Source organism: Lutjanus erythropterus, chromosome 19, assembly GCF_056507025.1.
Source record: "Lutjanus erythropterus isolate fLutEry1 chromosome 19, fLutEry1.hap2, whole genome shotgun sequence".
NCBI lineage: Eukaryota > Metazoa > Chordata > Actinopteri > Lutjaniformes > Lutjanidae > Lutjanus > Lutjanus erythropterus.
Genome location: NC_139335.1, coordinates 13017309 through 13030647, shown reverse-complemented (window position 1 = coordinate 13030647; position 13339 = coordinate 13017309). Strand labels below are relative to the sequence as shown.

General features: G+C 38.8%; 1 protein-coding gene across 2 annotated transcripts in view; it reads left to right on the top strand.

Annotated features, from left to right (window-relative positions):
- The first annotated feature begins 856 nt into the window (after positions 1 to 856).
- Positions 857 to 13339, top strand: part of ttyh2l (tweety homolog 2, like) — a 41950-nt gene continuing 29467 nt past the window's right edge. The window contains exons 1-2 of one of the 2 annotated variants that reach the window (XM_084744596.1): positions 857 to 1538; positions 8561 to 8733. In XM_084744596.1, the coding sequence (XP_084600722.1) occupies positions 1410 to 1538; positions 8561 to 8733 (302 nt within the window). In that variant the 5' untranslated portion in view covers positions 857 to 1409. The remainder of the gene's footprint in view (positions 1539 to 8560; positions 8734 to 13339) is intronic. The other variant, XM_084744595.1, reaches the window with a different exon arrangement.

The window sequence follows — 13339 nt, the reverse complement described above, 5'->3', positions numbered from 1 at the left end:
TGAATTACCTTAAGTCTGGAGAGAAGGGGGCATGAGGAAACCGCATTCTTCAACCATAGAATGTATATTAAGTCTATGGCTACAGCATGCTATTTGGATTGCAGATCGCATTTCGGGATGCACAGTTCCTACACATTGCTCAGTTTGTCTGACATGCAGAGTTTCTTAGACAACTGCTCCACAAAAGAGAACATTGTGCAAAAATGCATTTTATTTGCACTGAAAGTGTTCTGAGATGTTTAAAAAGAAAAAAAACCCAATATTTGTAGGGAAAGTTTTTGTGGCTGTGTCCATTTTTTTAGTATAAATTGCAATATTTTCAATGAAATATCCAGATGTAATCCAAAAGAATTGATTAGATTGCATTTTTCTAATTCAATGGATTAAATTACTTATTACAAAAATATAACTTGTCAAAGACTTCTTATGTTTACAAACAGCAACTGACAAATCCTGCATATTCTCCCTGTAAATGTGCCTGCACTTTGTTCATGTTTTTGCGCAAGACACACACACACAAAAAAAGTCCATGCTCTTCTATTAGAGTTAGTGTGGTGATTCTCATATAGGAGTAAATTCAACTTTCACCACAGGAAAAACAGCAACACGCTGTAAATAAAAGCAGAGGTCCACATCACTCACCAGTGGCTGCAGCATCTCATTACCCTGCTCATTACTGTTCACCTCAGTGCGCCTCATTGTCCACAAGAGGTCAGACATTAACAGCACAAGTCATAAATAGTACACTAAACAGCTTCCTTAAGCCAAACACAGCAGCTACATGCAAGTCGAGGTCAGGCAGGAAGCAGAGCTTTATTTTTACATTATTTATGTGAGTTGCCATCAACATTTTGAGTCGCATGTGGGAAAGTGGGTGGAGGTCACTGACATATGCTCGCTGTGTGTGATCAGCTAGTCTTTTCTGTGTTGTGGTCATTTAATTATTTAGGCAGTTTGGCTGAGAAATTCTCCTCACAATTCTGTTTTGCAGAGCAGAGGGTCAACATGTTATTGTTCTCCTCTCAGCAAGTCAAAGCCTCCTGTGGAGCTGCTGGCACCACTTAGCTGAAAAATGGTTGTCACGCCTTCTTCTGTGCAGGGAGGCAGGTTCATACCGTCACTCGATCCCGTGTCTCGGATACAAACGCGTGGCCCGCACTGAAGCTGCAACTCAACAGTTCACACAGACGGCAGCCCTATGGGAACCGCAGTGATTTTCAGCACTGTTCTGAAGGTGTAATGGAAAAAGAAGAACTTCCTCTTTAATATTCTGTAGTGGCTGCAACCTCAGGCTTTTTTTTTTTTTTTTTTTTTTTTTACTTTTCGCAAGAGCTGGGAATATTGGAGAGTCAAGGTCTCAGAGGGAAGCGTGCGCTCAGTGGCTCGCTGGACTGACTTTCCAAGCAGGAATGGCCACTGCGAGGCTTGATTACGTCGCTCCGTGGTGGACATACTGGCTGCACAATTTCCCTCACTTCAATTCCTTTTTCCAATCGGTCGACAACACTTTCAAACCGGAGGAGGCGAGCTATCAGCAGGTTGGTAACTGTACTTGTGCGTAAAAGCGCACGTAAGAGTTGTTGTGGACCGCTGACTCTCTAAAACAATGGTAAACAACAGATTTAAATGTGAAAACAAAAGGTATTTTTAGACAAACACGTGTATTGAGTGTTTTCACTCTCTTTTCACTGTTCCTGTGATGCATCAGTGTTGGTCCCCACGTCAGGAAGTGTTCAGCCATGTACAGCGGTTCTCACATGATAACACATGACCTGTATTAACTTGGCTATGAAATATTTCAGGTCGTAAACAACTGTGGACTGCATCTATATATATCTGTAAGTTAGAAGGACACAACAAATCCTATGTCTTTCTCAAGAATACCCTCAACACTTAATGCACATTTCTCTAAGTATACTTTTGTGCACTATTTTGATGCAGTCTGTAGGATCAATAGCTACACTTAAGTCTGTTGGGTTGTATGAGACATGTCTAAAATGAGGAAACTATGTTCTCCAGTGTAAAAAAAAATACATATTAGGGATGCATGATAAATAGCAGGACCGATAAATGATTGGACGATATTTCCAGTCACAGCTATATCAGTTTTTAACAGTATAGGCATATATTAGCAGTTAAATATCAGCTATAATAATATCTGATTTGACAGATTATGTTAAAACATTTCATTTGAATTCTAGGCTAAATACTATGTAAAGCCAATGTATATTTGTGATTTTTTTTAATGAACTTTACTAGAAAATCTAAACTTTTTGAAGAGTCAGAACTGTTCTTTGTTTTTGTTGTAACACTGATGTCAGTTATTTGGTTTGGTCAGAGCTGTGGAATATTAAATCGTTCATCTTTTCTCACTACATTCAAGCCTTTCTTACCCTCAGGTAAACCACAGGTTATATGAACTTATTTTTAAAATACAAAAATGTGAAATTATCGGTTATTTTATTGGTATAGGCCATGAGAAGCAGCTATGTACTGGTTATCAGGTGAAAAAACATTTTTTTTCAAATGAAGTATTTAATATCAGTACATTCATGGACATTTGAATCCATGTAGTGATGTGGTGTAAACTGACTGTGATCAGCAGGAACAGTCATTCTAGATATAATAGGCTGTATGATGGGAAAAAGCATTGCATGCTCCATAGTTGCCATTGTTTTCTATCTGCAGTCCATCACTTTATTATGATACCTTGATGTTATGGGCTTTATTTTCTTCTTTTGTCTGCTTTGCTCTTCCTATAATATAGACTGGATAAATAATGCATTTGTCTACACAAAAAATTGGATTCATCCCCACACAGGATATTGCAGAACCAAAAATAAAATCATATGGTATCACAACAACATAGTTTGGCAGGTGTAAATTCAAAGAAAAGTCACTAATGAAGTTTATATGAGCCAAACTATCAAGGCTGCATTATTGAATTGATTTCAACAAGATAGAAGACTCATGTTTATCTGATTGTGCAACAGAAATGACTTTTTCCATCATTTCAAATTGGTACGAAGTATCTTCATTCTGGTATCATCATCACAACTCCATAGCATATTCCCAGCTCCCCATAGACTATATTATTGCAGGCTGTAATTTTAACTTTTAGGGTGTATAACTGGAATATACTGATTAGTGAAACTGTAGAGCAAAATTGGACTCAGCAAGGCATAGCTTGAGACAAAGTTTGGACAATGAATGAACAAACTGTCATGTTTAGTGATGGGGACAGCCTGTGAGCAGCAGGAGCAGAGCCATTATAGATAAAATAGGCTGTATGATGGGAAAAAATATTGGATGCTCAGTTGTTGTCATAGTTTTCCATCTGCAGTCCATCACTTTGTTATTATACTTTTATGTTATGGACTTTATTTTCTTCTCTTTATGTCAGTTTGACTTGGAAACTGGGCTGTAAACATAATGTATTTGTCTACAAAAAAGTTGGATTAACAACTTTACCAAAAAGTCATATGATATCACAATAGTTTGGCAGGTGTAAACTGAATTATAGCACTCTAATGAAGTTCATATGAGTCAAACTATGACTGAATTATTGAATTTCTTCCAACAAAGTAAAAGCTTTGTGTTAATTTGTTTGCGCAACAGAAAATACTGTTTCCAAATCTAATTTTGACATATTTTGGATGTATTTGTTTACTGGATAACTTCATATACTGATCTAAGTTTGAGCTTTAGAAAGATTCATACACCCAAAAAATAAGACAGCTCTGTGAATCCCCATCTGACTTGTGCCGTTCACTGTAACCTCTCCCTCTGTGTATCAAGGTCCATCTGGGTCATTGACTCCCAGCAGGGTCCCACTGGCTCTGCTGAACACCAGACAGTGAGGAGTGAAGGATTGAAGAGTCTTGGTAGTCTTTAAGGCTGACACAGTTGGACATTAACTCATGTTCTTCATTTGACATGCTGCTCTGTTGTCTTTTGCGGGAAGCGAAAAGTGCAGAGCAGCTACAGATACATTCCCTCAGGCTGGTTGTTTATTGTTTAATTCAATTAGACAGGCACCATTGTTGAGCCTACTTTACACAAACATCCTTTTGGGAAGATTAAACATCGATGACCTTCCAGTCAGTGACCACAGATGATGTAGTTGTTTTCTGTCTCTCTTTCTTCCTCCCTCTCATGTATCCTTTGCCTTATTATGTGCGTTGCAGCCGGTGGAAATTGAAGTGCCTGCATGTCTAATTACAAAACAATGGAGTGGAAAATTAGAGAAGAGAGTGGAACTATAGCAGCATTGTGCATATGAAAGGCCTGAGTTATAGTGACAGCAAATCTAACCAGGATTGAAACCACCGTAAAACTCTACACGCTGCGGCTCTTGGCTCATCAACAGTGTCCTCAAAAACCAATAATGAGCAAATCATTGGATTAAGGCGTTGGCCTCAGTGCCAGTTAGTAGGTAGGGCAGCTCAGCTGGCACTGTGTCTGTATTGACCTATTTTGTTTAAGGTATACTGGGTATGACACTGACTGTATTTTCTTCTTGTGCGTTTAAATTTAAACTGCTTATATGGGTACGATTGGCATTTTTTATCTTGCTTTTATAAAGCAAAAGACCAGCGTTTACTGTATGTCAGTCTGCCTCAGGTTGAATATCTGATTATCTAATTTCTTTCATTTCATCTCATATAGTTATGTGACTCAAGACCAAACAGAACATAAAATAATAACAGAGCACGGCATGGCTAAAGAACAACAAATTTTTCTTAAACAAAGGAAGGACATTCTTCAGAAAAGCACAAATAACTTTTGGCTTATCTGCTTATGATAATGAAATTAATTTGAACATAGATGAGCAGCTTAGATAACACTTTGGCAAATACATTTCACCTTCTTATTAGGCTTACATTCTTACACTCAGACAAAATTTTCAAAACATTTTCAAAACCTGTGGTTTCTTTCCAGCCTTTTCCAGCCTGCCTGTACTTTTGGTTTTCGTACAACAGACACTTTTTCCAGTTTGATCTCTTGTTTAAAGCTATGATATGTAACATTTCCATAATAAAATGCCTAAAACACTATAACTATGTAAGAATAATATTTTGTTGAGTACTTAAGCTATTTTTCCACCTAAAGTACCAGGAACTTTTAGTTCCAGGAACTAGCTTTCAAGAAACAAAAAGATTCATTTAGTACAGTCCATATTATCTGTCTGTCCACTGTTGTCTAAACACCCATGAAGAAAAGACAAATAAGTTCTCTGACACATGAAAAAGCAACAGCTGTTTTTATAAGTGACTATATAATGATGCAGTTTACAATTCACGTTAGGTTTTGTCCTCAGCATAAATACTCATTAAAGTCTCGACCAATCGGAAATGTTCAGCCCTGCAAACCCCACCCCCCAAGTTTCTGTACTTTTGGAAAGTACCAGTTCTCAAGTGGACACATTTAGGGGTGTAAAATGATGTCCCCAGAACTCGATTTTGACCCTGGTCGTCACTGTGGAAAGTCAGTGATTTCCTCCAAAGGTTCCTAGTCACATGAATTATTTCCAACAAAGACCAATGGATAAATCTGTATTTCTTTAAGGTAACAGTGTGTCTCTTACTAACCACTAGTTGACATAAGTTCTGGTAAAACAAGGGATATGTTGGATATGTCAGGGAGAATAACACGAATAAAACTTTAATACATTATCCCTGAATGTTATCTCTGCTTGAGTCATGTCAGAAATATTTTCATCTGCAATGATGGTTGTTTAACAGCAAAGAAAACAACTATCATGATCCCACACCCTTCAAATTGTTGTTAAACTGCATGTCTTGTCATTGCTTTAATGTGAGAGAGACGCCTAACAGCAAAATTTCCATATTGTGCCTTTAAATATCACATAATATCATACCTTGAAGCTCCATGAACATCCAGTATCTGCTTAACCTGCAAGACCCATGGTGATGGATATACACCTGTGTAATGCAGCCTGAGTAAATAGTTGTACATCATTTGGCTTAGTTTAGTTTTTTGACCTTCTATTAACCTTCCCCAATAGCCAATAATTATTTCTGTTAACTGCAACACAGAGTGGATATCTTCCCAGCTCCCCACAGACCAAATTATTGCAGGATGTCATTTTACTTTTAGGATGTACAATGTATAATTGGAATATACTGATTAGTGAAACTAAGACCAAAATAGGGCTCAGCTCAGCGTAGCTTGAAACAAAGTCTGAACAGTGAAAGACTGTGCTAGAATATGCAAAAGAATATCATTTAAATTCATTCCCAGTGTCAATGTCATCCAAATGGAATAATTAGTCAGAGAGGTTGTACTCGAGGAATGGCTCTGCTTAGTCAGCCAGACCCAGCCTTTCTGAACCTGTGGGCATTAAAACTTAAGTGCAAATTATTTCGAAGTAAAATCAAGGTCATGCTTTTCTTTTGATTGTATTTAAACTGCTGTTACCAAGAGCTCAATGTTTTGACTCTGAGCCCACTAAATTAAATGTTCCTGGTAATGTAGGGGAACCCCAATTTGGGTTTTTTGGCTCCAGTATCAGCCAATACCAGTACCAGTGTTTGTGCAGCAGTGTAAACACTTTTTAAATAGTTGGGGGTTTGTTTTATGATGCTGATGTAAAGACAAACAGATCAATTGACGTGTCTACTGCCTCAAGACAGCTTATGCAGCGGGAAATAAGCTACAGAAAACTGTGTTTGTTCAATAAAATGATCATATGACATGTCTGTAAGGAAATAAAGAGGATTATAAAGTGATTGGTGTATAATCTGATGCACATAAACAGTTCCATTTTTGTCTGCCTTGAGGCCGAACATATACTGCTAATTCTGTTTTTTCTTTACTATGTAGTTATAAAAGCTTTTCAGAGAATAAAAAAATCAGAAGACCCTGAGGATTTATCACGAAATAGTCTGCGTACAGAGTGTCCGTATACAGACTCTTCCAATACATTATTTTCTACTCTTTTCCCTATATCTGTGTTTCCTCTTCAACCTTCAGGCTTTAAACATTTTGTACACTCAGAAATCACAAGACTGAATGAAAGCCTTTGTGTCACATGATGCTCCCCTCCCAAAGCCTTAGATCATTTCTGTTTTCCTCTGAGCCGTAGTCCATGTTCTGCCGTGCCGCTTTGCAAAAGAATCAAATCTGTGTGGACCCACCAGTTTCTATGTTTCTACACTCTTAGAAATAAAGTTGATAACTAGAACCTTACAGGGTTCTTTGGCTTGTCCTGATTCATGGTGGAACCTTTTATGAAGGCTCCACCTGAAACCCTTTCATGGCCATTAACCACCAAACAAGCTCTGGTTCTTGAACTGGTTCCATACAAGATTCTTGGATTCTGCATTTCCACCAGAAGGTGTTGTACAATGCACGATAACCAGTAGAACATGACACACCCACTTTGTACCCAAGGTAAACCTCTTTTTTGGCTTTAGGGGAGAAGCAACTTCAGATTCTGAACCCATTCATTTTCGGTGGAAATGCTCAGAACGGTTCAAAACTAGATGCTTGAACCGAACAGGGCTGGTTCAAGGGAAAAGGCCTGTCGGAGGGTTCTGCCTAGAACTCAACATGAAAGGTGATACCCAGGGCTATCTGTTCTAGGTATGTTCCATCCAGAAGCCCCTGTGAGAGGTTTTTTTCTATCCAGAACCTTACCACCTTCTATGGAGAGTAACAGGAACCTGTTTTTATGCCAAAGGTTTCATTGAGAACCCGCCCAGGGAGTTCTACATATAACCCTTTTATATTCCAGTGGTTTCATCTAGAATCCACAGAGAATCCTTTTATACTCCAAAGGTTTCATCGAGTACATCCAGGGGGTTCTATGGAGAACCCTGTTGTATTCCAGTGGAACACACATGGAGATATAAAAAATGCCTTTTTTATTGGGGTTTCATCTGTAACCCTTTTCTGAGGGTTCTGTGAAGAACCACATTGTTTTCAACAGATGTGACAAAAAAATCAACTCTTGCTGAACATAAGTAAAATGAATTTATTAATTATTTTTGATTAATTAAGGGGATTCCAGACACATCTACATTTAAAAATGCCATATTTGCATATTGAGGGTTAGGGTTTTTTTTTTTCAACAATCTTGAAGAACTCTTTCTTCCAAAAAGAGCTGTTAGAGTGAAAAAGGGTTCTTAGTCATACAAAGAACCCTTAAAGAAACCTTTCCTCAAAGAATGGTTATTCAGAAACAAATGGTTCTGGGTAGGACCTCAGCCCTTCATGAAGAACCCATTTAAAATCCTTATTTCTAAGCCTGTATCTCCTTTGTTGTAGGCAGCCGTCAGCACATATCTTGACACATGAGTGTTGTTTGATACTGGTGGTGGGTTGTTTTCACTCAATGCTGTCAACCTTTTGTGTGGTGAGGTCACCCAGCCTGACATCTCACGACCACACACAAAAGCTGTCAGCCTCTTTTAAGATATTTGTGGATTTAATCTACTGCAAAAACGCATCATTGAATTCAAAATGCCATCCTAGTCTTAACCTTAACTCCATTTTTGTCTTTTGCCACTTTTCTCTTTCCACTGTCCTGCCTCAGTCTCTGATATTTCTAGCGTGTGTTGGTGCGGTGGGTCTGGGTCTGAGCCTGCTGGTTCTGGCAGTATACCTGGTCTGCCTGTGTTGCTGCTGCAGGGAAATAGATGAAGACACCAAAAGGCCTGAGACTTGCTGTGTCACCTGGGCTGCCATCATCGCAGGTCTCATTATATGGTGAGTGTGAAAGGTTAAACGGTCAAGAAATGCCATTGTGTTTTTTGTTGTATCAGTAAACTACACATGTAATGGCCCTGATAAGTAACTCTACACACTTTGGATTAAGCTACTTTACTACTTTGGTTTGTGGGCAACAGTTTTTAAAGCATGGAGTTTGTCATTATGGTTACCATACTGATGTGGAGCTGGTCTGTGTCTTGGGCAGTGTTTCGTTTTAGTTCGTCTGTTAAGCAGGAAATAATGGCAGCCTGCTGGCTCACACTATCTTTCTCGTATTACAACTGAACGGTTTACCAAAATGTGTTTCTGAAAACATCTTAAGCAAGACATAGGCGATACAGTAACAGAATCGTGACCCATATTTGATCAACACTGCCTAGCTCAGCAGTTTGATCTGAGTTTTGCAAATTCTGGATTCCCTTCTAAACATGACCCGGCCTCCTGGTCACAATGTTTTTGTATTACAGCTAGATAGTGCACCAAATTATACTTCTAAAACATTTTAGGTGAGAAATATGCAATGTAGTAACAGAATCTTGATCCACATTTGACCACTACTGTCTAGTTTGACAGTTTGATCAGAGTTTTGCAAATCTTGGGTTTCCTTCTAGGCATGATCTGGACACCTAGTCAAGATCTTTCTCATATTACAGCTAAATCGTGCACTAAAATATTTTCTAAAAACGTTTTAGGTGAGTAACAGGCAATGTTGGAAGGGAATCTTAATCCATACTTGATCAATACTGTCCAGTTTGACAGTTTGATCAAAGTTACGTGAGTTCTGTGTGGCACACTGGACAGACTCACCAATAATGACCTGTTAATCACATGGTAGCCCCACCCTAAAGCATACCTAGCTTTATTATCTATTTTTCTCTTAATAGGACCATAATTTACAAAATGAACATCATACTGTTTTTAGAAGAGGACTTAAAACTTGCTATTGAGACCATGAACTCATTGGGAAACTGTGTACTGAGGCCAGAAATAAAGTGAGAAGTCGGGTCGTTTCTGTAAAAGACTCAATACAGATTTCATTTTGCAGCCAGTGGAGTCACCTCCTGCTGGTCATTAGGAAGAATGCAGATTTAAGGATTGTCTTTGTAACCAGAAGCTCTGTCTACTTTTCCTTATAAAGTCTCTAGGATAAAATGTCATCCAAACATACAGGAAGAGGGAGGACAGTATGCTCTAGCTTGATTGGAAATTGGAAATCCTTGCTCGCTTGAACAAGGCATGAGACTGCCAAATGTAATTATGCTCAAATTCGAATATGAGTCAAATGACTTGGCAATATCTACCGTCTATAATACATAGTCAGATTTGTTCGTTTCCTCAAATTAGGGATACAACTTTTAGTCAATATTGTGGGCTTTTACAAAGAATGCTAATGTGCAGCTCCACTACCTGCTTGGCATCTTTTCTCTCCAAGGAATACAAATAAAGCTAGTTAAGCTGGCATATTTCTGACAGGCCACAACATCAGCGGGTGCCCAATCAGCTGACATGTAGGTGATCAGACTCCTAAATACCACAGCTGAGTGTTCAGCTGTGGACTGCACCCGCCAAAACTTTGACCACTGATTGCTCAGCTTGGTGAATTTAAATGCTCTTTTACATTTTTCCTCCATTTCTACCTGCTAGACGTATTGTACTAAAATTTCATATTTTCACAGGTTCTGCTCTGTAAGTATCTTTGTTTTACTGCCAATTTATGCGAGCATAAACGAGGCTGGAGCTTACATAAATCTTTGAGAGCCACATTGCCAGACAAAATTGTACTTTTGAATATCATTAAACACATTGTGTCAAAAGTGATCCAGTCAGAAATAAAATAGAACAAAAGAGCCTCCAAAATGCTTGATTGAATTTGTCCGTAGATACTAAAACTTGTGACATTTATCTAAGTGTTGGGCCTTAACTTAATTAGCTTTTTGTGAGCATACCGAGCCACTGCTACAGCACACAAGGCCTGTTGTAATGTTAAGTGACTGAGCATGATGCTATTTAGAAAAGGAACTCTGTTCTCTAGTCTTAGAGCTTAGAGCTCTTATCTCTGTCTGTAGAAGCTTGTTCCAATGAAAGTTTATATATTCAGCACAACAAATATAATATAAATGTTGCAATTGGAATCCAATTAAATAATGTAGCCATATATTAGTTTGAGGTTGGATACAGTCTTTAGGTTAGGTTTTGTGGTTTAGCAAAACTTTGAGTATTGGCTTCTTCCCAAACATACAAGTTTACTTGCTAATAACAACATTGGATTAATTAATCGATTAATCATTTTGCTTTGAGGGTTTTTTTTTTTTTAATTATATCCAAAGCCTCAGATTTCGGCTTCTTAACTGCGAATAATTTCTGGTTTCTTTACTGCTCTCTTACAGTAAACTGAATATCTTTGAGACATTTGAGTACATCATCCTGGGTTTCGGGAAACACTGATCCATATTTTTAACCAATTTCTGAAACTTAAAGGACCAAACAACTAATCGATCAATCAAGAAAATAATCGACAGATTATCAATAATGAAAATAACTGTTAGTTGCAGCCCTAAAACAGATAAGACGTGTTGGCAATAAAAATTCTAGAGCTAGAATCAATAAAGGGGTTTAAAACTGATATGTCGTCACATTCCTGTTTATACCATTTCGAGCTGCTCACATTCAAAAGCTACTGGTTGATGTCAGCTGAAGTCTGTGAGGGTTCAGGGCTTAAGCAGGAACGTTAGGATTGGGCCTGTGAGCTTCACAATGGCTCCTTAGAAACCTATGGGTGACGTCACGGTTTTACAGCCTATGGTTGGGTCATGGGACTTCTATTTGCTAAAATAATTAGAAATGTACTTTCATGTCATTCAAGACACATCTAAATGTTTATCATAGTTCACTTTTTTCAGCACAAAATTCAAGAAGAATTACATTACGCTGCAAAGCTCAAGTGGTAAAATGGATTGAAGAGCCGCTGCACCTAGATGATTATGTTCGACCCCTGGAGAATGAATGGGGTAAATTAAGGTTAAAGACTGAAAACAAATCTAATATTCTAAAAATCTGTCTTCCCCGTGTCGGTCTCTGTTAGCCCTGAGACAGTGTATTAAAGCAGCAATGCGCTGGTCCCCACAGAATCAAGGCATTTATCTGCTATTACTTGTTCATCCTGGCAACATGTTTTGAATACTAAGGTGAAATTGTCCAGTCAACGCACAGCCTGTGAAGTGAAACATCCTTAGAGGGACAAAGGCACTAAATATCCTGGAGTGCACACACGCTTTCATTTTTTTCTTTTTTTTATTGTGTTGGTTTTCACACCTCTATCTATTGAAAACAGCCTTTTCCACAGCCACAGAAACACTAATGCTTCCCTGGGGGCTAAACTGCCTCATGACGTCCTGTGTCATTACTGTTTCATTACTGTGTCATTAGTGGGTCTTTATAATCGCTGACATGTCACTAGGTTGGCCAGAGGGTTAATAAAGAGCTCATTATCCAGGCTGCCACAGATCAGCTGGAGCACAAATATCTTAAAAAGCATAGAGCAAGATTGTTCAGGGTTTTTTTTAACCAGCTGAATAAAGTCATTTTTTTATAACCACCTCCATGGAATATTTGTTGTAAGGTTGACTGTAATTTTATCTTTTTTGTTGCTCAGGCTGGATTGTGCAAGGCATGCCCCTGGTGCCCCTAATCATAACCAGAGGGAACTAGTTTAATGGAGGAGACACAGGCAGTGGTTTTCATTATGCTTACAAGGTTACAGTGAAAGGATGCTGGCGGACACAAAAAGAAGCACACACCCATGCGGTGACATAACACACATACACCTGACAGGATGTATTAAATGCTGAAATAAAATAAGACTCCACATCCTGTCTTTGCACTTGACAAACTTCCTTCATTGTGTTTGTTTCACTGCGGAGGATGACAGTGTTAACCTGGCCATGTGTCTATCTGGCTCGCTGCATATGATTTTTTTTTGTGATTTTGCAGCACAGATGGTGTTAAAAGTCTTCAACATGTGAGTCATCCTGAGAGTAAACTTGGACTTAATTTCTTTTTTGTGCGTTTGTGTGTACATGTGGTACCCCAGAAATAAGAGGACTTTACGCTTCCTTCAGTATGATTTATGAGCTCCCTCCTCTGTCAATAGAAAGTACACCACAATGTGGTTGACAGTTGTTCTAATCTCTGACCTTTGTGTTGAAGATCCCATAAAATGGCTAGCGAAGTGCTTATTGGTTACATGTTTCCTGTAAGACAGGCAGCTAGGGAGAGACTTGTCTACAGCAGCTAATAGCGCTGTGTTACACCCCTGGCCATACAGTTCAAACGGTCCATGGATGTAACGCTAGCACAGAGAGCAGATCTGTTGACTCTTCCTGGACTGAGAGCTCCTGGCGAACACGGCCAGACTGGGATCAAAGCAGCTTCTGAGACCAACAGAGGCCAGTTTGATGACGGGGAATAGCTGACGGTACTAAGGTCTTCTTGCTGGGTTTGGAACCCCTGGGCTGAGTCATGACTAACCAAGCTAACGGCAGCTTTTAGCAACAAGTATTTTTCCGTAAAGCAGCTCCACAGTTGCCCCTAACTGCAGCTAGCT